The sequence below is a fragment of the Archocentrus centrarchus genome, chromosome 4, assembly GCF_007364275.1.
Source record: "Archocentrus centrarchus isolate MPI-CPG fArcCen1 chromosome 4, fArcCen1, whole genome shotgun sequence".
Taxonomy (NCBI): domain Eukaryota; kingdom Metazoa; phylum Chordata; class Actinopteri; order Cichliformes; family Cichlidae; genus Archocentrus; species Archocentrus centrarchus.
In genome coordinates this window covers 25,202,491-25,229,885 of record NC_044349.1, presented here as the reverse complement: position 1 = coordinate 25,229,885, position 27,395 = coordinate 25,202,491, and the positions used below count along the sequence as shown (strand labels likewise).

Below are 27,395 nucleotides of genomic sequence, written 5' to 3'. Positions count from 1 at the left end.
CTGAAAGTTTCAGACGCATGTGAGAAGCACCCTCCTGTGGTCATTTTTATCAATTGCACCAAAAAAAGCACTGACTCTAAAAACAGCCTCATTTTAAAAAATATGGACCCAAAGTTACTCACAAGATGCAAAAGCGTTTAAACAGATAAGAGGAAAACCTGTATGCTGTATGGAACAAGCTTAAAGATAAGAGGTGAGAGAGTCTTATTTTATTTACCCTTTTCCTCACTTATCCACACATCACCTCCTTTATCTCACTTCCTCTCCTGATTTTCTCATCACTGATTGGCTCCTGGGTTTCTTCATTTCTTAATTGAACCCTGGTACGCTTCACTGCACTCTCTTCTATTCACTCTTTTTCACTCTCACATGAGGTGGCAGCTGAGTTTATTTTGTTCTCCTTAGTTGAAAAAGTCTGACTTTATTTTCTCTTTCAGAGACTAGCAGTCCATGTGTGTCTTTCTCTTGTTAAGTTAGGCTACCTTTGATCTAAAGTAAAATAAAAAAACACCGGAGAATCATAACATTTGAACCGTCCAATTAGCACTATTAGTAAAACTTATCAAAAACACAAATTAAATACTTTGTGGCAAAGTAAATAATCAGCTTACGAGTTCTGACATAAGCTAACCAAAGTCAATGCTAAGTGTTAGCTAAAGAATATGACCCCATAGCTACTGTAAATTATGAAATTACTATATTAAAGTGTTTAGAATTTCTCAGTTTATTAAAGAATTATATAATTAATATAGTCATTAATCTAAAACTGGGATAAAATATTTATTTTCTAGCTATTGAACAACAGCTCTAGCTTCAAACATAGAATTCACAGCCTTTTAACTTCAGTTACTTAAAGTTCAAACCTCTTATGCTAATCTTAAACACTAAAAACAAAAGGTTAGAAGATTTAGCAAAATAAAGCTATGCATAAGGTAATAATAAGTAAATCACTTGCCTTGTTCTGCCATCTGAAACTGGTATTTTCTTATTATTTGTGTTTGGGGTCTTTAGTTCACAGTTCCAGGTTCCTTTTTTTAACAGGAAGTCGTCACTTTGTTACATAGTCATTTCATAGTGTCCTCTCATTTGGGGACAGTGTGTTTATTTTACAGCATAACACAATAAAGTCAGTATTACTTAGTGTATTGTATTGAGCAGAATTAAGACCCGTTCCCGTATGAGTCAGGTGGTCTTATATTTAGCAGACAACATCTGGTTGAAAATATTTCTCAGGGTATAATTCACTGTCATATACACAATATACACTCACCATCCACTTTATGCACACCAGTTCAACTGCTTTTTTAACACAAGTGTCAAACATTTGTGTTAGGCATGTAGGCATGGCAAAGACAACCTGCTGGAGGTATGACATGAAAGCATGGATCCGTTCTGCTTTGTATCAACAGTTAAGGCTAATTGTGGTGTAATGGTGGGGGGAACTTGAGGCCCCTTAGGACCAACTGAGCATCGTTTTAATGCCACAGTCTGCCTGAGTATCGTTGCTGACCATGTCCATCCCTTTATGTGCACAGTGTACCCATCTTCCGATTGGCTGCTTCCACTTACAGCAGGATAATGCATCATGTCACAAACCTCAAATCATTGCTAACTGGTTTCTTGAACATGACGATGAGCTCACTGTACTCAGATGGCCTCCATAGTCACGAGATGTCAATCCAATAGAGCGCTTTTGGGATGTGCATCTCTGCATGATGGTATCATGTCAATATGGATCAAAATCTCTTAGGAATGTTTCCAGCACCGTGTTGAATCTGTCAAAAAGAATTAAGGCAGCTCTGAAAGCAAAAGGGCCTCCAACCTAGTGCCAGCAAGGTGCACCTAACAAAGTGGCCAGTGAGTACATCTAAGTTAAATGTGTGTGAGCACATAAACAAAACAGCACAATTTTATGTATTCCAAACTTGTCCACTAGATGGCAGTGGTGTGTTTTTTGCCTTTTCTGTGTTCCACAGAAATATGCATAGTGTGACTTTGAACCCCACACCTACTCTGTCAGCAATGTGCTTACTTTATTTCACAATGGAAAGAGTCTTTAATGGATTGAAAAAAAAAAGTATCCCCCAAAGATGGGACACATTAAACTGCACCCTAATAAAGATCATGCAGAGGGTGCTCCAAAGTTCCCACCATCCTGTATTCATTGTATCGCTCAGCAGTGATGATCCAAACCATATGAGGAGCTCGGTGGATCTACAGAAAGCCAGTGAAGAGGCAGGCCACCCACAGCCATTACTTGCTGCACTCTTTTTGTCTTTCCTCCCCTCCTAGGTCAGGCAGCATTCCTTCATTGCCCTGGGGATCTCCATCGAAGAAGCCAATACTACAGCATATGCTACCTTCATTTCCCCCTCAACCATCAAAAGGGAGCATTAAAAATAAAGCTGTGATAGACAGATGGGCAGACTCACATAATTTTGTCATTACCTCTCAGTGTCACGGGGTGAATGAGTGCAGGAAAGGAGGAAAGAAATGCAGATGTCCTGATTTAACACAATATTAATACAGACTGGCTTCTAGTCACTCCTAGCGAGCCATTTCTAAAGACTGGGTGGTGTTAAATGAACATTGTTGTCCCCAGTTGACAGATATTGTATACATGTCCACATTTTTAATTTAATGTTTTCAGTCTCGCTGCTTGCGGCTGTCTATGTTTGAGCATAGATTAACAATGAAAGGGCAGACACACATATCATAGTTTTGTTTACTGAACTTGATATATTGCCCAAGGGCAGACCACCTTTACTCCCACTCGTCCCTTCATCTCGCAGTAATATTCTAACCCCAGTTGCAGAGTGAAGCACAAGTATTCGTTGATAAACCCAGACAGTCAACAACGTGAAGAGTAACAGTGGTGGTGGGGCAAACTGCTTCATTTATTCAAATTCTCTAGATTTCTATAATGCCAGGCATTTGATGCTAATTTGATTTTGCTCTTAGCACAGCATTATAAGTGAGCAACTTTGTTGTGGGGAACTTTTGCCTTCTGCAGGATTTACACTACAGAAAGAACAGTTTAGGGTCACTTCAAAAGAATAATGAGATAAGAAATAAGTATTTAATTTCAATGGGCCATCTCCCAAAACCACAGAGCAGCTGTTAGAAAGAAAAAGGATTAAATGCTATTTGTGTTATGCTATTTGTGAAGCGAATACGTTCCCCAAGCTATGCCACATTAAAGACTGAGATGAAACTACACAGAGCAAAACATATAGGACCCCCAACAGGCAACAAAAAGGTCACATTCAAAGGTTCATCTATTAATTAAAGTACATAAAGTAATTCCACTATCTTTAGGATCTTTAATGCTCAATAATGAATAGGCTATTTAAAAGCAACACTAAAATCTGTCTCGGGACTTACTTAGCCTTTAATTAGAGTGGTGTGAAAATGTTTTGTGAGGTCATATAAGTGCCCTGCGTCTAGTGCTGGAGGGCATGGATCATTTCCCGACTCTGGAAATTGAGTCAGAGTCAAACTGTGTCCTGCCCTGGCTTATTACTGGCTGAGAGGATCGCCCATCCCAGCAGCATAAATATTTATACAGAGGGGGAACGACATCACTTACCCACAACACATTCATTCACATAAGGGAGAGCTACTTGCAAAGTTAACTTAGAGTGATCTGCTCTGTTTGCCAGAGGAACATCACCTCTTCTTCTGGGGCTTTGCTGAGACAACTTTTTGGGAAGAAGTTTTAAACAAACTTAAGAGGCCACAATGAGCGTTTTCATTTCTTTTTTGGGGGTGATTCTCACTTTCTGTCAGACTGGGAGGAATCCTGTTAGTGGTGAGTAGATGTTTTCTTGTTTCTTTTTTTTTTATAAAACATTTGATCAAGATGTGTTATGCTTTTAAAATAATGGCACAAATGCTGTTGTAATTCATATACATATACTATCTTTTGTGTATCCACATGCTGTTAATATATATCATATATAGTATTATAGCTAGTCTAGTATTTTTATTAGGGCTTTTAAAAATACAAAAACAATACATACATATAGACAGATTTGTGACTAGCCATTTGAAGTTTGACAGTTATCCATAACAGCATAATACACTTCTTAGGTGTTTCTGTAATATTTATAGATAACTATTCCTATAATAATTAACATCTGTTATGGCATCATCTCCAGCTGGGATATGTTGGCTGCAGCAGAGTCAAGATCGAAGGTGCGACATGGTGCTGATGAGAGGGGTGACCAGGGAGGAGTGCTGTGCCGGGAGTCGCCTGGACACGGCGTGGTCCAACACCAGCCTGCCCATGAATGAAGTCAGCCTGCTGGGCTTCCTGGGTATTGTCTCCTGTAAACCATGCAAAGGTAAACAAACAAACCATTAAGAAAGTAAGGAGTTCCATCTGCCACGTCTAAGGAGCTAAGTTGCATGTATTGCTTTGATTAGTGACTGCGCTGTGTAATTCTTAACCGTCATAAACTGGAGAAACATCATGAAAATATTTACTGGGCTTGGTCTGCTACTGTAGCTGGTTTGAGGTAAGTACAAGAAGTAACAGCTAAAAGCCTCGATATAATTTGCAGACTTAAAAACACAATATTCTTGGGTCTTGATTAATACTAGTCCAGACCGTTGCATAATACAACCATTGTGTCTCTTGGAGAGAGTTTGTGAAGGTCCATTTGAGTCATTTGTGAGATATTTACACAATGAGTTCCCGATGCAGATTTCTAACAAATTGCAGACGCGGATCAAGGAGAGGCATTATACAGAACTCCAGCTGTCCTGAGAAGATTCCTCCCTTGGAATTTCTGCAAGGTTCATTCAGGTTCACTTGCACATAAATTCTGTTTTCATAAGCAGAGCTTGCATGTGATCAATGTGCTTTTTCATTCTTTCCACATTTAAGAAGTTCCACTAAACAAAAAACCAGCTACTGACATTTTTAGGAAATTACACCCAGCCCCATGTTTTTCTTGCTTTGTCACATAGCTAATCATGGAGAAATTGAGATGAGGATTCTTTTTAGATAAATGTGAAATAAGCAGAAAGAACACAGTCAAATCTTTGTTAAAATGCCTCTCACATAAATATAAACTGTTGTAACTCATGGAAAATGAATGAGGCTGGCTGAATCCAAGGCGAGTTAAAAAAGAGCCCTGTTTTCTTCCACAAACAGGAAAATGCCTTCGTGCATTCTGAAGTTTCCCCAGATGCCTAGGAATCATAATGTGCAGCATTATTTTGACAGTTTGGAATTCTGCACGGGGAGAACATCAGTATTATCAACTGTGTTGTGTCATGTCAAGTTAATTAAAAAAGAAAAAAAAAAAGCAATAGCCTGTTTTTGGACATCACCTTAGTGGGATACACAGAGGACATTGAGAGAAAGTGTACACACAGCAAGAGGGAAACTGAGATTGAACTCAACCAGAGAAACAGACCAGGGGAGTCAGGGAATGAAAACACAGCTTTGAAATAAAACAGGATATTAAAGTACTGTTGGAGACAGGAAATAAGTTCCTGATTGTTTACAGAATCCTCAAAGCTGATCAGGAATCATCTCCACAGACTCATAAAGGTCCTGGGAAGAGACCTGTGTGCATTGTCTAATGTTGATTCTGCACTAGGATTACAGATCCTCCGGTGCCTTGAGATTATGAGGTGTCAGAAGAGCCTGGAGCTTCCTCATTTGTCGGCCTGTAAACTTCTCTGACAGCTTTTTGAACTGCTTCTTCCTCACAGCCCCTCATCCCTCTACAGGAGCTCTGCCCAGTCTGTGTGCAGCCATACACAGATCTGTTATGAAAACACGCCAGCCTCACATTCCATCGGGCGAGACACCTCTGTGTGTAACGGTCAATAAAGAGATGTGATTATTGTAAATATTGTGCAAGGCGGGAATTGTGTTATGATCTGGGAAAAAACCCAGGTTTCAAGCCTGTTTTGTATGAAAACGCTGGTGAATCACCTGATGTCTGCAGACTTGTTAATACAGTAACATTACACTGTGCTTTTGTAGAGACATGTGAGGGAGTCAAATGCAGTCCCGGGAAAGTTTGCAAGATGAAGACAGGCAGGCCTCAGTGTGTTTGCTCTCCAGACTGCGCTCACATTTCCCGGAAGCACGCTGTGTGCGGCAGTGACGGGAAGTCATATAAGGATGAGTGTTCTCTGCTTATGGCGCGCTGTATGGGACACCCAGACCTTGAGGTCATGTACCACGGAGAGTGCAAAAGTAAGTTCTCCCTGCATGTACACGCTCTTTTGCTCTTTAGCGTTCTAATTCTGCTGCAGTAATGCCTTCTTTCTGCTTCTTACAGAGTCGTGCTCCAATGTCGTGTGTCCAGGAACTCACACGTGTGTGACCGACCAGACCAACAGCGCTCACTGCGTTATGTGCCGCACTGCACCTTGCCCAATACCCATGCTGTCTGAGCATCCTATCTGTGGTAATGACAACATCACTTACCCGAGCGCCTGCCACCTCCGTCGGGCCACCTGCTTCCTCGGCCACTCCATAGGAGTCCGTCACTATGGCCACTGCAACAGTAAGACTACATAAGCCCCTACCAACTCCTGTCTTTTACCAGTCTTTACATTACTTTAATATTATTAGTTACAGTAAAGTCAATTGTGAATCTTTTTTTGGTGCAGCTCCACCTCGGAAATCTCACATCTCAGAAGGCAGTGAGGAAAACGCAGTCTAGATGGACGATTCCTGACACAGCCCTCTTGCAGGATATGAGCTGATCAAAAAACCCTTTTTGCGCCACTAGCTTCCCACCATGAACTTTTTTTTTTTTGACAATCACTACCCCTCCCCCTGTCCACATATTAATGGCAGATGTGATATGAAACACCTCTGCTGGAAGTCACAAATTGGTGTAACTGCCTCAAAAAAAAGCTATTTTTTGTTAACCATGTTTTAGTTTGGGAAGTGGAGGCAGATGAATGCATTTGATAGCAATATATCTCATGAGCTCTTTGGGAGATGTGTGCATATTGTAAATAGAATACCAGTGCTATTTATTGGAGAAGGTATTAAAACTCTATTTATGTTTTTTAGCCCAGTAAAAAAAAAAAAAAAAAAAAAAAATCATATATCCCTGGAAAGCTCATGCAAAAGAACGTATTTATTGTTTTTTTTGTTTTTTTTATTGTATATATACAGTCACTGGCTTTGGCATTTTACACTTTTTTACATTTTTAAAGTCTCCGTTCCCCACAAACAAACATTTTCCCTCAAGCAATGCTAATTTGTTTGGAAAGCTGATGCTATTTTGTAGTCTATTGATGTGGTTTCAATTCCCCACAAACAAGAACATGACAACTACAGTTCTGCTGCATGTACTTAGGGGTGGTGAGGACGGGGTTCAGTCTAAACAAACCTGTATAGTCTCTCTCTCCCCCCCACACATGTTTACTCTGAATCCTAAGCCAAACTCTTGGCCGCCCGCTGATCACCAAAATTAACAGTTTTGTTGTGTTTCTAGGAGTCTCAGAAGACTGTTGGTACAACCCCAAGCCCACTACAATACCTCCTCTGTTGAATGCTTGGCTTTATTTTTGTAAAATATTTTTTGTACGTCATGCAAGTTTGCTCTGATGCTGTTTCGCTGCTTTGCTTTTTTTTTTTTTTTTTTTTTAATAAATTTATGGGACAGACAAATGTAATTAGCACCGCCTGACTTAAAGGAAGATTAAATTTGTCTGGGAATGAAGTGCAATTTGGGCCAATTGAAAATACCTGATTATACTGCCGTCAGAGTCAATCTGCCGTAACCCTCCACACATCTACACAAGTACCCAATTCCAAGTGGTCAAGTGATATTCAATGTTTTAAACTCAAAGCAAATGCCTGGATACTTTAAACAGTCTTACTAGTGTAGTTTAAAACATGTTCATTTTACTTCTGTAAATAACAGTCTTGTGTGTACCTACCTGTGTACCTACTGTGAAATTTGAATGATAAATGCATCAACATATTTTTGTATTTTTGTACTGCTGTTGTAAAACAACATAAAGTTTCACGTGTCACAGTGTGTCTCTTTTCTTTTAGAAACAGAATACTTGATTTTATGGCCACAGAGAGCACATCTATTTGGTTTTTTTTTATCTCAATTTGTCATGTTATATTGTCTCAGTTGTAGTTTAATAACAATGCACAATACTTTGCAAATGTGAAACAGCTTCTGACATGTATTTGATTACATATACTTTTTTCTTAACTGCGTCACAGTCTTAATCATAGTCACTTCAGCCAAATGAGATCATACTCGCACCCTAAAGGGAATTCATCAGCTCTCCTCTTATACTGGGGTTTAGGGTGGCGGATCAGACTCCAACAGCCAGACAGAGACTGCCAGTTATTGTGTCCAGTGGTTAGACCTTGTCTCCTGTGCGTGCAGTGGGTGAGTCGCCTCTCAAGCCTTCATGCGAGAAGCAACAGAGAATCAAATCCAGGCTGGCCAACTTTCCTCCCATCTCCTCAGGGATATTCCTCTGCTCTAGATCAGGTGGGACAGGTCAGGGGGAGGAAGGGTGAAGGAGCTGAGGATTGAATGTTTCGAAGTGCTGAGGCCTGCGTACTGACTCACTTTCCTGTGTAAAGTACCTCTCTTGTTTTTCTGTCTCTAGCCTCCCTCCTCTGAGTCCTGCACTCTGCCATGCGGCAGCATCTGGTTCAACTTTAGGCAGATGTTTATACTCCTGTCCAAGTACCCTTTTATTACACTGGGAATGGAATTAGATGTTTTGTTAGTCCAAACAGGGCAAATAATAATGCCACAGAGAAGTTGTCACGGTGCCCACTCATAAAATGTATTTTTTTCAGAAACGTGAATTTTAATGTTGTTAATATACTGCGTTTGCTGTGTATAAAAAGTCATTAATTTGATTGAAGAATTTTACTGAGAACATTTGACTCCAGCATTGCTGCATACACATATTGGTCAGCTTTTGCCATCAGGTATACAAACATGATCTAGAGTTCTCTGGGCAGAGGAGGTAGCTAGTGTCGCTATCACGCCAGTTTAGCTTTTCATCATTAAAGAGGAATTTGTATTAAACATGGCCAAAGTTGAAAAAAAAATGAGTTCACGTGATGAGTCATACTACAATCCAAGTGCCCAGGCTGCTCTACATGCTCTGTTTGTGACTGTTTTGTCTGTCCCTAGCTCTGTATGACGTCAAAAATTAGAAAATAACCTTAAAATTCTACCTAAAAATTCTATCTTTGGCTTGTTAAAGACAGCCAATCAGAAGAAAGTTGGAGAGAAGCTGAAATGTCTTGTTTTAGATGACTTGTTTTAGACTGAATGCTGCACTAAGGCCATGTATGAGATGAATCAGGATTATTTTCACCTGTAAAACATGCAAAGCATCTCTATTATAATCCAAGATTAAAGATATGGAGATAGAAATGAGCCACATGCTAATCCATTATAGTGGCTACCTAAAGTACCTAATGTAACATGTCTGTGAAACAAAAATGTATTATTTAAAGCCAAAAAGTCCCACACCTTTACCATCTATAAATTCCTGAATAATAAGCACACCAAACAAGTGAGGCTTTTTTTTTTTTTTTTTTTTTGTCAAAGTTTGAAGTATGGCAACCCCACAAGAATTTGTAATGAATACCTACTGCAATAAAGAATCTGCCACACTTTGAGGTGCATATGTTGAAATGCCTGTGGTCTCTCAGTAAAATACACAAGTGGAAAATAAGGAGAGACAGCAGTTTTGGTTCATGTGTGTGAACCTACTATGCTCATGGGCACATTTTGTTTGAGACAAATAAAATCCATTTGTTGTCACTATGACTGTGTAATATCTTCACCAGGAACAACCTGGACATCATTACCACATAGGCCTCCAGCTGATGTCGGATATGATGTGCCTCTGTCATACCAGTGGTGGTAATAACATAACCACAGAGTAAACCTATGAGCCATTTCGGAGCAATTCTAATTACAACTACCACTGAACCTCAGGAATTCTCTGCCCACTTTGCTCCATATTTCATTCCTTTTACTACATGTTATGGTTTGTGGTGTATCCAAAGAGGTGTTAGCCTTCTTCTACTGGAACATGGTTTTTGCGTGTGTGTGTGTTTGAATGTTTTTGTGTGTGGGTGTGATTATGGATACATCTCTCATGTTGAAGCTCACCTGTCATGACCATGAGATAAGTCACACACTTTACATCAGAGCCCCTGGCTGAGTTGTTTATATCCCTACAAACACATGCGGCTACAATGTGACGCCCACACTGACATTTCAGGGATGCGTCATCATCCTGCTCTGATATGTCAAGCTTCTTTCTCAACGACGTCCACATGTTATCATTTCCTCCAACTTGCCATACTACTTCCAGTAAGTTAACAGCCAACTTTTAGATCTGAAACAATGTTGTGATGAAACCCAGTGCTGTGGAGTGTTTTGGAGACCACCCACTCTCTGGATCGCGCCACTGGATTGTAAACATCTCCATCCCACAGCTGAAACTAATAGATATCAGATCCATCACTCCATCAGAACATATCTGCCTCAGACATTATTTTCCAGAGTTGCTTTGTTACACAGCGAGTCTTTTAATTTTCCACATGCGCACAATATTTTACATCTGACAACAGTTTATTATACTGACACAATAGCCAATGCTCCAGCCTTTCAGATTATATCCTTACAGATGATGTTTTATGGATTTCTTGGGAAAGCTTTTTTATTTTTTATCTCCTATATGGGTTGATATGTTATTTAAGAGCACAATACTCTATCTGTTCAGGAACCTGTCATTGCTGATTATAACTCATCAAAAGGTTTTTATAATAAACATCAATTAATAATAATTAGGCAATGTTTAGAAGTTTCCTTTCACACTGAAGAAGTGTTTTTACACAGCTGATTTCCAAAGATTTTTTTGTGGATGTCAAGTAAAGACCATGCTCTTTAAAAAAAAAGAAAAATTCTTCAGAGCTCTGGGATCACCCACATCACTTACTTTGAGCCATTTGAGGCAACAATGATCTAAAACGTTCGGCAAGTGTAGTGCAAAATAGTGTTATCCAAGTACGGATCATCAACAACAAGTCAGAGTTAGGAAATTGTGTAAATGCTAATTGTCCCCAATTATTCTTGTTGAATAGTTTCACTTCCTCATCATGACCTCTGGCTTCTCTGTGGGCTCTGTGTGTGGTCTGGCTCGTATGTAGTGCGAATAACTGGAACACAGAAAATATACTGTACGAATTAAATATAATTACAAACATAATTATACAATACTGGTCCCTGATGAATTCGCCATAATATTCAAAAATCTCTTGAGGGAGTGTCTGTTCATGGTTTTTAAAGTCAATGGGAACATTTCTGCTGAGAAAATAGGAGGTGGTTGCCTTGGCACTTGACAAGGTAAGTGAGTTAACTCTGGTTTGGGTTTGTGCTGAAATATCAAGCCGCACAACTGAAAAAAAAAAAAAAAATCAGTGAAGTGTGATGATGGGGTTCTACTACATTCCCAACCTTGACTCAAATTAAGGCCAATTGTGCTGTTTGCGGCTTGGAGAACTACCAGACCACGACCAGTTTCTCATCAGCTTTTCAGGTGGCTCTCTTACAGAAATAAGACAGAAATACCTTTTTTATTGGCCTTGGCCAAATACCTGCTTGTTTGTCATGGAAAGTTGGATAGTTATGATGGAAAATTGCTTGAGCCTTTATTTGCTGTCATGCGTTACGGCATGCCATGCAAAGTCAGTAAAGATGAGAGTGGAAAAGTTGCCTTGGGTCCAAATTCATTAGATTTTTCCCGCTCATTATAAACTTATTTTAGTTGAATGGCTGCAATAGCCACCAGGATACACCTAATCAAATCACCTGTTAAGACATCCTCTGTTAGCTGAAGAAGTATGTACCACAAATAAGTTCAGGAAGTTCGTACGGTATCTATTTCCCAGAATACTGAGCTGAAGATCTTATAAACAAACAGATTGTTGGTTTTAAATGAACTGACACCATGTTTAGTGGAAGCTCTAGTGGTGTATGGCATAAATACACATTTTGTTGATACTGTATGTGTAATGACACTCTGTACTCCCATAAATACAAACAGACACAATACCTGCACGCAACTGCAATACATGTATTTAAAAACAACAGCTGTTGACCAAAGTACTGTACATCTAAAATAATCAAATAACACAAAACATAAGATAAAATGACAAAGTTAAGAAAGGAAACATAAAATAAGAAAACAACACAAATAACATTCTCAGAACGCAGTCCGATTTATAATCCAGAGAATAAAAATGGGTTTTCAATTGTCTAATGTTGGAGAGGTCCTGATCTGAAGGGGCAGTTTGTACCACAGTTTTGGAGCAATAACTGCAAAGGCCCGATCTCCTCTATGTTTTAATCTGGACCTCGGGACAGTTAGGAGCATTTGCTCAGCAGACCTCAGTGATCTAGAGGAAACATGCAAATTTAAAAAACAGAGAGGTAAGAAGGCGCTAATCCAGTCAAAGTCGAGATGAAATGATAGCTCTCGCAAAGTCTTTAAAACAGAGGAATGGCTTCAGTTTTGCAAATAGCTGGAGATGAAAAAAGTTAGTTTTAATAACAGCATTAATGTGTTTGTCAAAAGTTAGATTATTATCAAAGATCACTCCCAAGTTCCTCGCAAAGTCTTTAAAGTGCTGATATTGTAGAGGTCAGGAGCACCAAACACAATAACCTCTGTTTTCTGTTCATTTAAGTTAAGAAAATTTAAAGCCATCCATGTCGTAACATCCTCCAAACAGCCAGTAAGGCCTTCAGAGAATTAATTGATTTATGTTTCAGTGGCAGGTAAATCTGTGAGTCATCTGCATAGCAGGGAAAGGAGATGCCGTGTTTTTTGTTTGCTTGTTTGTTTGCTTTGTTTTGTTTTGTTTTGTTTTTTAATCGAGCCCAAGGGGAGCATATAAATTGAAAATAACTTGGGCCAAGAGTAAATCCCTGGGGGACCCCACATGAGAGCAGGCATTTTGAGGAAGATGCGTCCCCCAGCCTAACTGTAAAACTTCTGTTGGTTAAATAAGATTTAAACCATTCCAGTGCTGTCCCTTTGATTCTGACAAAGTGCTCCGGCAGCGAGATAAAGATCCCATGATCTATGGTGTCAAAGGCAGCACTGAGGTCTAATAGTACTAAATGGCAGAATCCACCAAGTCAGCAATTGTTAAGAGAATTTTTATAAACTTTTAAAAATGCATCCAGACTGAAATACCATTTTGATCTAAAAGGTTCCACAACAGCATGTTTAAAATCTGCAGGGACACACCCAGAATTAAGACTGCTGTTGATAATAGACAGCACACTCATTCACAGTGTGAAAAACATCCTTCAGTAGCTGAGATGGGATAATATCCAGAGGACAACTCGTGGCTGACTACTTCATTCAGCAGTGAAAAAGAGATGGGCTCAAAGTGGTCAAAGTCAACAGAGGCTGATGTGTGAGCAGATGGGTCAGTGACAGGAGGGGATAATATGAGACCTAATATTAGCAATCCTAAAAACAATTTCAGGATCCAGAAACTTCTCACACATTGCTTTAGATGCTACAAGAGGAGCAGTACTGGGAGGATTAAGAACAGAGCTTATAATACTGAATAAAATATTAGCTCTGTGACAGTTATTAGACACCATCTCAGGCTATACTATAATAGAGCCTTATAGCTGTTAGCAGAAGTGACTAGATTTGGATGAGTGGTTGGAGTGCTATATTGGTTATGGATTGGTTAGCAAGGTACATCTACTGTATAGGTGTAATGATCAGACTCAGATAAGTAACACACATCATCCATGCATCCATCCATTTTCTTCCACTTATCCAGTTTAGGTCACACTGGGCTGCAGCCTATTCTAATTATTTCCGGGTGAGAGGTAGGTTACATCCTGGATGGGTCAACAATCTGACACAGGGTTACTTGAATTTTCACTCACCATTTCTTAGATGATGAATCAGCACAATCGAGCAGCACACTATGTTATTTACCAGTTAACCGCATTAAAAATGCTTCAAAAGCCATTAGCACCACTAACACAGTCAAAAGATCCATTTCATTGTCTTCTATTAGTTGGGGTGATGCCTATCAGACAGCTGCCTTTTTCAGCATCCACTGGTAACTCAAAGCAAACATGTCAATCGTCATGAAGGAGAAAATTAGATATAGAAACCAAAAACACACTAATGTTTTTTTTTTTTTTAAGTAAAGTAAAGTAAAGGTATTCTTTACTTTTAGGGCCAGCCTCAACCTGGTATTTGAAGAACTGCCTTTCTATTTCCGCTCAGTGTCTCAACCCTGGATTTCCCACTTTACCCAACATATAACACCACACATTAAACTGAAAGACCTAAATGGTGTACTTGTACTGTCTCTTTGACAAATATGTTAAACTCTAGCAGCTTAAATAATTCACACAGAGCTCATACTCACTTTGTAGCACATTCAGTGGTTCTTAGGTAGTATTCAGCCACAATTTTTTTTTCATTTTGCTGGCTCATTATAAACTGTAACTGTTGCTTCTTTCCTCACAGGATCAGTACCCACTTAGATCGTACTCCTTTCCTCCTGCAAAATGAATGACTCGGTGAGTCTTGCAATTATTGCAATTTTTCCTGTAGTAACACAGATGTCTGCAACCAAGCAGATATATGACAGTTGATCCAGTAGTTCTTAAGATTTTAAACAGCAAAATAAAAATAAATGCAATGGTGGTTCTTGAGGAAAAATCAGGCAAGCTCCAAAGTGAGAAGGCAAAAGTCTGAAGTAAATACAAAGAGACACTGATTGAGTCAAAGGTACAAAACATACTCTTAATGATCAGGACTGATTACCACAATCTAATGAAATAATTGTTCAATAAAACCAGATAAAGTTAAACTTTGCCAAAACATCTGCAGTTAGTAACCACAAACACTCCAGTACAACAAAGTCAGTTGAACCTAAGTAGCTAATTGTACACATATGTTTCTCTAGCAGCATCTATATTTTGTTAGCTGCTCAGTGATGTAATCCCGAACACTTATGTACCAATGCTGTAGCATGGAATTTTGTTCTGGAACACGAGTAGACTGGAAAAACACTGCAGGGATACCTGCTGTGATTCATATATGATTATATGCTGTGCATATGTTTATGTTCATAGACACATTAGGTTTATTTTGTTAAAGAGCTTTTGACCATCACTAATGTTGTCCTTTTGACTGTGTGTGTGTGTGTGTGTGTGTGTGTGTGTGTGTGTGTGTGTGTGTGTGTGTGTGTGTGTGTGTGTGTGTGTGTGTGTGTGTGAGATGCACAGGTCTTGTGACACATGGCCTCAGACAGAGTATGTCTGGGGGAAAAGAGAGTCTTCGATGGGTGGGACTGAAAACAAGTGACGCATGACTAAGAGGCCCAGGAAGTTCCAGCAGGCGGCTGTTATTGCTGTGTGTGCATGTGTGTGTATTTATGTGTGCATGTTAGTGTGATTCTGGGGCCCAGGGGAACAGTGTGGGGCAATCCTGGCGGGAGTGTCTGGAAAAACTTGATGGAGTGACAAAAGCAGCAGTGTCCCTTGCACCATATCGGTCTGCTGCCTTGGCTGCAACACTTTACTGTCTTTTTGAGTTCAATAGAAATTAAGCCATAAAAAGTAGGTCAAGAAAACACCAAATATTGTATTAATGTGAGTCACTCTGAATTTATGCATGCTTGTGCACATACATTCTAATAGTCCAAAATGGAGTTCGACAGAGTGTAGAGGCGCAGCTCCAGGGAGAAATTGATTATGCTACTCTTACCTCTTGCAAACTTTTAAATATCCAGTGTTTAAAAGCACAGTCATTGGCAGAATAAAATAGCTTTTGGTGTATATATTTCCCAGATTAAACTTCTATTCCAAAAACTACAATGTAGAAGGTCTCTTGGTTTGGTAGAGTTGTTTTCTGCTCCCCACATGACCTCTTTCTGACCCACAGTCACTCAGTCCCCAGATTGCACTGCTACAATGAGCATTCAACTGCAATGGCAGTGACGCACTGGGTTCAGGCAGACAATAGCTTACCTCAGTCTGGCAGACATAGCAAACCTCGGTGCTATCAGACCCTCTCTAATCTCAGCCCATGGGACAGCCGTGTCTCTCCTGCTCCCACATGGCCAGATCAGACACAACATCAACCTAGGGAGCAAATTCGGATCTAACAAGGTTACATTGTTAGCTTTGCTGAGTGGAAACATCCAGCATTTTTTTAAATGAATCATAACCATACCTTTGGGTTACAAAATTGGAAATTAAACTATTGTTTCTCTTAAACTTTGTTATACTGACAGTATAACAAAAAAATTATTTTTTTCTGAATAATACATTCATATACATGACTGTATTCTGCTCATGCAAAACAGCATACCATAAAATACCAGGTTCTGGTTACATATAGGGCTGCTGTCACCAAGAGCATGAAAGTGAATGTTTTCATGTAAAAATCAGGCCAGAAGGCTTTAGAAACCTGATTGGCTAACAGCTGGTCAGATGGGAACTCCTACTTTCTGTCAACATCTGATGCGAATCCAGACTTATGTGATATGTTTATAGCCATGAGTTTGCTGTTAGGGTAATCTCATTAAGGACACTTGTGGATAATAAAATATTGCTTAAATTTTAGCTGACAACCTCAAAAATAAAAACAGACCTGAAAACAAAATAAAATCAATCATTTTGCGCTCCAGCCCTTATGCAACTAAGTGATTTCTGAGACCTTCACTGCTATCTCAGGGCCACCAGATTGCTGCCAAAAAGAATTAAAAACAACACACCATTTTTCTTTGCGAGTGGCTACTTATTTTACTGTTTTCTATCTCAGGTTTGACACTTGAATTCCAGAAAATTCCAGTAACTGCTGTCAAAAAGCAATGCATGAAATACAAATACACATTTGATGAAATAGTGTTGTTCAAAAACAGATGCTACAAAACCTTTAAATACTTGGAGCATGCCTGTTGGCTCATAAGGTGGTTGACAGGAATCCAGTGGAAAAGTAGCATGTGTCAAAATAAATCTAGGGTGCTGCCAAATTGCAAAAACACATCTCTGGTTTTCATGTGAAGAGGGAGAGCAGGGGGTACTGAACCTGCAGGGATAAGACAAGTTCAATGGAGACACTGTGTGGTGATACAGATTCACTAGGGGTAATTACATTGACCAGTCTTCGGTTTCTTTAGGCTTTTATGCTGCCATATTAGTAGGAATTGGCATTTACACCAGTTTCCCAGCATGTAATAACTAGACTGTATATATGTATTTTTTTTCATGCTACAAAAAGGGGAAACTTACCATGGGTGCATTGTATCTTAAGTCACTGGCTACACTGAAATAATCTCAAGTCACCACTTGATACACAAAAGCACCACCATGTGGCAACATTTTGCAAACCACATTTGGGATTTTTTTAAAGCACATTTGTGGTAGTAGAATTTGCGTCTGTACATCTGTTTTTTTTTTTGTTTTTTTTTTTATTGCAATACTGACTGATGACTGATAATTACACGAGAACAAACTGCGCAGTCAATAAGGGGAACTAAATATTGGAACAGTTCATCTCAAACAATGGCTAATGGTAAACCGTGTCTGTGACCACTTTTCACTCATTTCTCTGATGGGTAATTTCTGTGAAGTTTTTGTCGCATGTCTTTGTTTATAGTTTTTATGAAACCTGCCCAAATTTACAGCTATAAATGAGCAGTTCTTCTATAATCTGGCATGTTATATTTTTGGTTTACTGATGCCCGTTAATAGACGTCGTCCCTGTTAAATAAATGAAAAAAAAAAATTAAAAATAATAATACCATGTAATCTATTATAATATTTCACACTGACTGTAACTTTTCATGACATTCTATGTCGACATTAGCTTTATTAAAACCCCACGTTATACTATTAAGTGTCTAATTTCAGTCGCAGTGACGTCGTGATTTCCAGCACGTTGTGAACAATTGCGCGTTCATGTGGCGAACACGATTGTCCCTTTTGGTGCTCCGTAGTTTTTCCTCTTCTTTACCTATTTAGTAGCTAAAGATGGCGGAAGCTCCTCCATGGCCCAACCGGTTTTTCTGTCACAGATGCTCAGCAGAAATTAGTCCTCGGCTTCCTGTGAGTACAGTGGGTAGAAATTATAGCAAACGAAAGCTGTGCAAACGGAAAACGCAATGGCGTTCGTGGTACTTTAGTAGATATTGTTTTAGCAGGAGGACAACAGTTAGCATGCTAACGGTATTACCAGACTCCTACGAAGTACCGTTTATCTCGCTAACTCTACCCAGTTGGCTTCTCGTCTAAATAGAGGATCTGTCGTCATACAAACACAAACTGCGTAGTCTTCAGAGACACAACGATCTCTAATTTGCACTAACATTTGTGAAATAATTTGATCGTCATTTTATAGCATTCCATGCGTATTAGCCTTACCGTTAGCTACATTGACTAGCAGTAACTAACGCTAAAAATGGATTCTCGTGTAATCATAGACTCGTGGAATTTCATTTATTTAAGACAAAAAAAAAAAATAACTGTTGACGTCTTTTTTAAATTACGTATGTATATGTTTGAACAGCAGCAATACTATTCCATCCTTTTTCTTGTTTTTTTTGCCATTCAGTCAGACACACAAGTGGCACGTCTGTCACAGGCTAGAAGGATCTGTCACAGGACGCCAAACGTGCCGTTTACAATGTCAAATATCAGTCAACAGTTTCTGTGGGTTGCTGGTAATGACCTGCAGTATGCCATTGTCTATGCCTGAAACCTGATTACAACTAGTGAATTATTATTCTTGACTTCCTTGAAAGACATAGCCATAATGTAAACGTAACTGATTGAGTTCTTGTTAATTCTCACTAGTGTTATTTGATTATACCTACAATTGTTCTTGCATTACTGATATAACAATTTAATTTTCTCCCAGTCAGAATGTTATTTAATGAGTTCCATTAAAGTTTATTTTGTCATGTCTTCTAGTTAACCGAAATAAAAATAAATGCCTCACACAAAAAAGAAAATAAACTGGGCAATATTGTTAAATTAAACTAGAAATGTGTAGAAAATGTCTAGTTTTTTTTTTCTATTTGGTCAGATTTGTCAACACTGCAAACACCATAAGACATTAAAGCATCTCTATTAGAAAAGATTTTTACATGACTGCAAGTCAAATTTTTGTATTGTAACACATGTTCTGAATGTCTTTAATCTTACCTCTTAATGCAAAATTGTTGTAACTTTGTGAGGGACAGACTATGTCTGCAACTTGATTACAATGGGTAAATTATTTTTCTTGACATCCTTGAAGTCCATAATGTAAATGTAACTGGTTGCAGTCCTTATTAATTCTTAGTAATGTTAATTGATAACAATTGTTCTGAACTGATATAACAATTTAATTTTGACCAATCAGATTTTTTATTTGAACAAATGTATCAACACTGGAAACAGCAGGAGGCACTAGAACATCTGTTTATTAGAAATAGGTTTTTACATGACCCTGAGTCAGATTTTTGTATTGTATGTGCTGGACTTCTGTAATCTTAAGGCTGACAGATGCCAAGCATATTTAATAAACTATATTTTGAGCAAACCTGTTCCAGAAACTGAACTGAACTGAAAAACTATATACAGACACACACAACTATAATAACTGGATGTGGGACACAGACCGTATGTCCTCTTCTGACCTCATCCAGAATGGTTGTATGTAGAGGCCAAAGGTGTGTACTATGTAGCAAGTTTGACATAGCCAGACTTTTTTGAGCTAGCTAGATTGACAAGACCTTAAATCCCAGTCAGAGATAACAGGTATTATAACAATAGATATCTTATTTGTTGCTGTTGTTTTTGGTTTACACAGGATTTCTGCTTAATGCCCTGTGCACAACAGGAACAGGTGATATAGATCTATAAAGAATATGCTCTCAAAAAATCTCAAGGCAAAAACCTGCACTCATGTTGTAGATAAGGCAAGAGAACAATACTGGTAGGAAATCATTAATCTTATAAATTCACAAGTCTATCCATCCATCCATCCATCCATTTTTTTGCTATTTATCCAGGTCTGGGTTGTGGGGGCAGCAGTCTAAGCAGAGATGCTGAGACCTCCCTTTCCCCGACCACATCTTCCACCTCTTCTGGGGGGGCACTAAGGCATTCCCAAGCCAGCCAGTGTATCCTAGGTCTGCCACAGGGCCTCCTTCCAGTAGGACATGCCCGAAACAGCTTACATAGGAGGCATCCTAAATCTGCTGCTTCCTGCTGATTTTAACCAAAAATGAAACCTTCTCCAGATCAGGTTATTTGTTCAGCATAAGCTGCTATGGTTGCCTAACCATGTTTTTAAAAAAAAAAAAGACTTTCTTGACATTGACTTTAGGCTCAATATAGCTTGCTAACTGATCACTCTCACTTTGTAGTACACCTCTTTGGAGTCACTAGCAAATATGTAGTATTTAAATGAGAAACAATTATGCGATCATTTCTTGTTAATTAATGCTGGCTGCAGGTGCATTAGCTTTAATCAACTAATAGTTGTAGCTAAAAATTAACAGATATCGCTCTTTACCTCTTTGTAAACTGTGAGTGTGAAGCAAAGATGATATTTTATGTGAAAAACATTATATGAATGTCAATAATTGTCGCGCTTTGAAGGATGTACTTCTTATTAGAATTAAAAGTAGGTTTTTTTTTTTCTCACTTCTAGTCAAGGATCAGCATTATATATTTGTTCACACTACTATTTTTTTTTTTTTTTTTTAACAGGATTATATATGTCCGAGATGTGAGTCAGGGTTTATTGAAGAACTGCTGGAAGAAAGAAGGTGTGTAAAAAGTTTCTATCAAATACAGTTTATCCATATATCTACCATATGTTGTAGTTGTTTTCAACATTTATACAGTGGGGGAAATAATTATTTGCTGAACTTGTGAGTTTGTGAGTTTGCTCACTTACAGCGAATGAACATAAATTTTTATGGTAGTTTAATTTTAATGGAGAGAGACAGAATACCAACCAAAAATCCAGAAAAACACATTACATAAAAGTTATAAATTGATTTGCATGTCAATGAGTGAAATAAGTATTTGATCCCTAAGCAAAACATGACTTAGTACTTGGTGGAGAAACCCTTGTTGGCAGGCATAGTGGTAAGACATTTGTTATAGTTGGTCAACAGGTTTGCACACGTCTCAGGAGGGATTTTGGCCCACTTTACAGAAACGCTCTAAATCCTTTAGGTTTCTTGGCTGCTGCTTGGCAACTCCCAAGCGTCAGCTCCCTCTGCAGATTTTCTATAGGATTGCGGTTTGAGACTGGTTAGGCCACTCCATGACCTTAATGTGTTGCTTCTTTAGCCAGTTATTTGTTGCCTTGGCGGTATATTTTGGGTCACTGTCATGCTGAAAAACCTATTCACAACCCAAATCCAGTATTCTGGCTGAGGGAAGGAGGTTCTCAACCAATATTTTACAGTACATGGCCCCATCTATTGGCCCTCAATGTGGTGAGGCCGTCCTATACCCTTAGCCCCAAAGCATAATGCTTCCACCTCTGTGATTGACTGTGGGGATGGTGTTCTTTGGATCATACTCAGTATGTCTTTTCTTCCAATCACAGTGGGTAGAGTTGATGCTAAAGAGCTTGATTTGGTTTCATCTCATCACAGCACTTTCTCCCAAGCCTTCTCTGAATCAGTTTGTTCACTGGCAAACTTAAGACAGACCTGCCTGTACATCTGCCTTCTTGAGCAGGGGGACCTTGGGGCGCTGCAATTACAGGGATCTAGCCAGAAAAAATTCACAGCTTGGCGGTATCTGATGACCTTTCAGATTATTAACAAGCTCCTCCCATGTAGTTTTGGGCTGATCCAACACTTTTCTCATGATCATCCTCACCCCAAGATCTTGCATGGAGCTCCAGACTGAGGGTGATTGATGGTCATTTTATAATTCTTCTATTTCCAAATAATTGCACCAACAGTTGTCACCCTCTCAACAAGCTTCTTGCTAACGATCTGGCAGCCCATTCCAGCCTTGTGCAGGTCTAACAACCTGATGTGCTTTAACAGCTCTTTGGTCTTACCCATAGTGGTGAAGAAATAGTTTCTGTGGACAGGTGTGCTATAAACACATAATGAGTTGAGATTAGGAGTATCTGTAATTGATTGATCGTAATCTGTGTGCCACATGGGCACAGCTAATCTGTGGGAGCCAGGATTCTGGCTGGGTTGTAGGGGATCAAATATTTATTTCACTCAATGTCAGGCAAATCAGTTTATAACTTTTATGTAATGTGTTTTTCTGGATTTTTGGTTGATAATCTGTCTCTCTCCATTAAAATTAAACTACAATAAAAATTAATGTTCAATCAGTGTAAAGAGCATTCCACAATTAGTTGTGGATTATGAAATTTTGTCTATTAGTATAAAGAGAAAGAAAACAAATTTTGCAATTTTTAACTGTGTATTTTTCCTTTCCTTATTAATAGTCTCTGGAGCTTTAAAAAGCTTATTAATACTACATATATTAATACATTTAGGATGGACGCAACCTATAAAACCTAGCTGTATGGCAGCAATAATGACATCCATCATGAGAATGATCTTAAATGGTTACATCTGATGGATGCTCAGATAAATGCTGCATCATATGGATTGTTTTGTTAAATTTGGTTGGTTGTGGTAATAGGGGATATTGTAAAACTGTGAAAAACAAGAATAATTCCTTTTTTTTTTTTTTTTTTTTTTTTTTTTTGATATTAAATTACCATTTGATTCTACTCAATGCCATGCCCAACTCTCAAATTTTTTGGGTTACTTTAATGGTGTTTTCCTTTCATTTTTACATGATAACACAGCATGAACCGTAAACAGTCTAAATCACAGTTGATATATTTCACATATGAAGTGAAAATGATGAAAACTATGACACGTTATTTGATCTACACATAACACTCTCAATTATTTTCCCCTGTTTAGTGCCGACAATGGCTCCACGTCTACCATCTCCAGTGGGCCCCAGAACCAACAACCATTTGAGGTTTCTAACCTATTATTTATTCAGAGTCTATCACATAACCTTTCCCTGTTTTGTACCACTCTGACTCTGTTAGGCACACTGTTGTGCAACAGAGTCAGCATTTCTTAAAACTGCTTCCAGTGACGTTTGTGCTAATCAGGAACTGTACATGATGAAATTTGTTTTAGGGGTTTCACTTCTACTTTTGTAGCTATAGTTTTGAGCTTTACTTTATTGAATAAATGGACTAGTTTGACTTTGCCCAGTTAAAAATGAGTGTCAGTAATATGCAGTGTCATATGAAGAAAGATTTTTGACGGATAGTTTCTGAGACTTAAATGATCATGTTACGTCAGTAAACATGGAAATGCTGCATGTCAGCATTCTGTGACTTAACTGTTGGTGAAGTTTGACCTAGTGGTCAACAAAACTTTTCACATTGCAAGAGTTTTGTATTGATTGTAAATGTTTAGGGTTTGTATTCCCAAAGCTTGACTGGTTTCTACCAAGTCAGTGTATTTGCTTTCATATATTTGTCTCCCAGAATGCGGACCAGCACTTGTTTACGTTCCCTTCGGGCTATGGCCAGTTTGCCCTGGGTGTCTTTGATGATAGCTTTGACTTTGGAGCTGGACTGGCAACAGAGGATAACCGGGATGCTGAAAACCGTCGGGAAAGGGAAACTGCATCTCGGCAGCGATATGGTGCCAGGCAACCAAGAAGTCGCCATGGTTCAAGACGACAAGCAGGGAGGCACGAGGGAGTTCCCACTTTAGAAGGGTAAAGAGTGCAGATTGTGACATGCTGAACTGGTGTTTTTTTCTGCTTGCTGGGTCATTTGTCAATATTCCTACCTACTATATCATACCTCTTTGTTCTTTGCAGAATCATTCAGCAGCTAGTAAATGGAATAATTGCACCTACGGCAATGCCAAATATTGGTGTTGGACCCTGGTGAGTTTGAGAAACAGAGATGTGATAAAATAGTGAGCAAGTTCACAACAAAACATGCTTACTTTTTACTGTTGTCTCATTACTTTTAAAGGGGTGTTCTTCACTCAAATCCTATGGACTATGCCTGGGGTGCTAATGGACTAGATGCTATTATAACACAGGTATTCATTCAGAAACTTTAAAATACTAAAATCAAAGATATTTTTTTTAATTACTAGATTAAGATCATAGATGCTAATGTGCATGAAATGTTTCCATTTATTCTCCTTTTTAATATTCTCTTTTCTCTACTGTTCAGTTATTGAATCAGTTTGAGAATACAGGGCCTCCACCTGCTGATAGAGATAAAATAAAAAGTCTTCCTACAGTACAAATTACAGCCGAGCATGTTGGTAAGTTTAAACTAATAGTGTCAGGTATACAGCTATTTTTTTTTTTCTTTTTTTAATGTATTACTTGAGAATGCTCCTGAAAGGAAATTGTTAAACACTCTTACTGCTTTGCAGGCTAATTTAATCCAAGTACTAAGTTATAAGTCTATTGGTAACATTTTCAGCCAGAACCAGTTGAGCTCTTTGCACCATATTTAACCAAAATTTGTTTTAACATTGTCTTTTAGCTTCAGGACTGGAATGTCCAGTGTGTAAAGAAGATTACAGTGTTGGTGAAAATGTGAGGCAGCTCCCATGCAATCACATGTTTCACAATGATTGCATAGTCCCCTGGCTGGAACAGGTATCAGACATCACCTATTCACTATTCTTTACACTTACAGTAAATATTCACTAGTTGCTGACTTAAACTAGGGGCTAAATGGGGAGACTTCAGCAGTAACCCTAAAAAAGGCTTTATATTTCTCTCCAGCATGACACTTGTCCAGTGTGTAGGAAAAGTTTGAGTGGACAGAACACAGCAACAAACCCTCCAGAACTATCAGGGATGAATTTTACCTCCTCCTCTTCCTCCTCGTCATCCTCATCATCCTCCTCAACGCCCCAGTCCTCAAGTTCGACCAGCAATGAGAACTCCACAGATAACTCGTAGGAAGAACATGTGTCACCCCATGAGCTGTTTTTAGCTCTCAGGCTGCTGTACTTCAGCGCGGTGACCTTCATTCTCTCCCTGCCAGAGGGCAGAAACCCGAGTGCATCTCGCCAGGAGCACTCACGCTGATTCACGGATAAGTGATACATGAGGCCCATGTATTTCTGCCCATCCTGTTGCTCCCACCTTCATCAGGATTCTGAACAAAGGAAGGGCGGAGACCTGGAGTGCAGCTTCAGTTAGGGAGGATGTGGAGAAGCATGGAAACTTCAAGAGGCTTGATCTGCTTGAATCACCTCATACAAGAAGAGAAAATAAAGGAATCCAAAGGTAGAAGACCAGAACAAGACAGTTGCTGTTCTTATTTTTTTTTTTTTAAATCTCTTGTTTGTTTTATGATCCACCATTTTTCCAAGAAGCAAGAGAAAAATATACAGTACCAGGCAAAAGCCAAACTTTTCTGGTACTGTAGCTTTTCCTTTTATTTAAGCAGCATTCATATCTCACAAATAAAATGACTCAAAGTGCAGTATAGTGCACTGCTTAAGTGTGCACTTTGTACTTGCTTTGAAAAAATATGTTATCTGATCCCTTTAGCTCTCTAAAGAAATTTCCAATAATTTCTACAGGTATTTTATTGTCAATCTCCACCTGCCATTTTAAGATTACCTGACACCACACAGGTACCACTGATTGCACTTAAATTGATCTGTTAAATTGAAGTAATTTTTGTGTTACTACATACATGATGATTTATCAAAGTTATATTTGCAAGCATAAAACAAGTTTCCATATATGATACACGTAAAACATTTAGAAACATTTCTGTGCATTTTAATTTAAAGATAAATATTTTCTAAAGTTGCCAGTTGAATACCTCTTGATTTGCAGTATGATTATGTACAAACAAAACTGTTGAACTAATGAAAATAAAGATGTTTGGGTGCTACCACTTATTTCCTGTAAGTCATTCTTAGGTTGTGGTTACAATACTGTAAAGGCTATACAATAATCAGTAATCAGAATCAATATTTTTTTGCACTCCAACTGTGGTGCTCTTGTTAGAAACTAGATGGTTGTGCAGTAATCAAAAAAAAAAAACAACCAAAAAAATGGGCATTTTAAAAGATGAGACAAAAATATCTTTTTCTAGTACCAAATAAAAATAATTAGTACTAGGTTAACTTAAGTTGTGAGTTGTTTTGGTTCCCATTCTAAATGATTTGTTCCTGTCATGACGTCTTTAAGTCTCTTAGAAGAACCAAGCATCAACCAGGGAACAATGACCCCATTAGTGAGCAACGGTGGACCTGTTTTCAATGCATAATAAGATTTTGAGATAATTCTGTACTTTCAAAGTAAGGCCTGGTCCAAAGGCATGCAGCTAGTAAACAGAGTCTAAATTAAATCCTTCACTGGTGTACTTGCCTGCCTAATGTTATCAATAAGCCAAAAAATTCTGTTTCCTTTAATTGTTTAGCCATATGGGTGTACTTCCTCTACATTGTACTTCTCTTCATGGGTTTTATGTTCAAAGGCCTTTAATGTGAGGGGATTGTTATGGACAGAACATTGAACTTGTTGGAAGACAGATGAATACATTTGACATATAGCTCTCAGTTTGATCTCACAATGGGAAATTACTGATTCATAATTCCTTAAAAAAATTGTTGACCTTATTAGTGTTTTGTAGCTATGAACCTTGGAATATCTCAGACTATTTTAAAATTTTGATTACTATAGATTCAGTGGACTTACCATTATATAAAATATGTAAAGTGAATATGTAGTTAAGTGGCTTTTGTTTTTGTTTTCTCATACTGCAGTTTCTATAAAGGTTTTGTGAATCTTGTAACAAAATATTATAATAAAATATTTTAAATATTTTATGTTAGCAGCATTCTTAATCTTTCCAGAAGCCTTAAACAGAAAAGAATTTGGGAATATCTCCATAGTTACATAAACTGAATTTAATTTGGGTGGCAGTTGGCCTAATCAACATTTCCACTGTTGCTTTTGACCCTGAAACACTGCATGAAAGTGTCAGATTTAGTGACAACTATCCCTCCAATGAAATTTTGCCAAATATTTTGTTTATTCTAGCCATTTACCTGTGCTGTAATGTACTATACCTGCTGAAAGATTTTTTTTTCTAATTTCTTTTTCTCTGTGGGTTGTAGGCACCACAGTTCTGTTAATACTTCAATCATTTCCATACGTAAACATGCACTCAGAACACTGCCTTACATTGAATGTCCAACATAAATGAATCGTGACGTAATTATTTTTAGACTAAACTTTAAATTAATTAAGATATTGGCATGCTAAAACAAAACAGTTTTA

General features: G+C 38.4%; 2 protein-coding genes across 2 annotated transcripts; both read left to right on the top strand.

The window, feature by feature from the left end:
- Positions 1-3,582: 3,582 nt before the first annotated feature.
- On the top strand, positions 3,583-8,022 carry fstl3 (follistatin-like 3 (secreted glycoprotein)). The gene is made up of 5 exons (XM_030728181.1): positions 3,583-3,811; positions 4,161-4,346; positions 6,005-6,220; positions 6,306-6,533; positions 6,640-8,022. The coding sequence occupies exons 1-5, from the start codon at positions 3,742-3,744 to the stop codon at positions 6,690-6,692; spliced, it is 753 nt and encodes a 250-aa protein (XP_030584041.1). The 5' UTR covers positions 3,583-3,741; the 3' UTR covers positions 6,693-8,022.
- Positions 8,023-18,010: 9,988 nt separating this feature from the next.
- Positions 18,011-26,846, top strand: LOC115778926 (E3 ubiquitin-protein ligase RNF126). Its single transcript, XM_030727305.1, has 9 exons — positions 18,011-18,149; positions 20,802-20,860; positions 23,015-23,075; positions 23,599-23,834; positions 23,940-24,008; positions 24,100-24,169; positions 24,307-24,400; positions 24,628-24,743; positions 24,873-26,846. Exons 1-9 carry the CDS (start codon positions 18,075-18,077, stop codon positions 25,050-25,052), a joined length of 960 nt encoding a protein of 319 aa, XP_030583165.1. The 5' UTR covers positions 18,011-18,074; the 3' UTR covers positions 25,053-26,846.
- The last annotated feature ends 549 nt before the right edge of the window (positions 26,847-27,395 follow it).

Excerpts from the sequence above, each read along its gene's own strand:
- fstl3 (XM_030728181.1), top strand. The coding sequence starts at position 3,742 with ATGAGCGTTTTCATTTCTTTTTTGGGGGTGATTCTCACTTTCTGTCAG. Across the intron at positions 3,812-4,160 it reads TGGGAGGAATCCTGTTAGTG|CTGGGATATGTTGGCTGCAG; the intron begins GTGAGTAGATGT and ends CATCATCTCCAG. Across the intron at positions 6,221-6,305 it reads GTACCACGGAGAGTGCAAAA|AGTCGTGCTCCAATGTCGTG; the intron begins GTAAGTTCTCCC and ends TGCTTCTTACAG.
- LOC115778926 (XM_030727305.1), top strand. The coding sequence starts at position 18,075 with ATGGCGGAAGCTCCTCCATGGCCCAACCGGTTTTTCTGTCACAGATGC. Across the intron at positions 24,009-24,099 it reads AATATTGGTGTTGGACCCTG|GGGTGTTCTTCACTCAAATC; the intron begins GTGAGTTTGAGA and ends TTACTTTTAAAG. Across the intron at positions 24,170-24,306 it reads TAGATGCTATTATAACACAG|TTATTGAATCAGTTTGAGAA; the intron begins GTATTCATTCAG and ends TCTACTGTTCAG.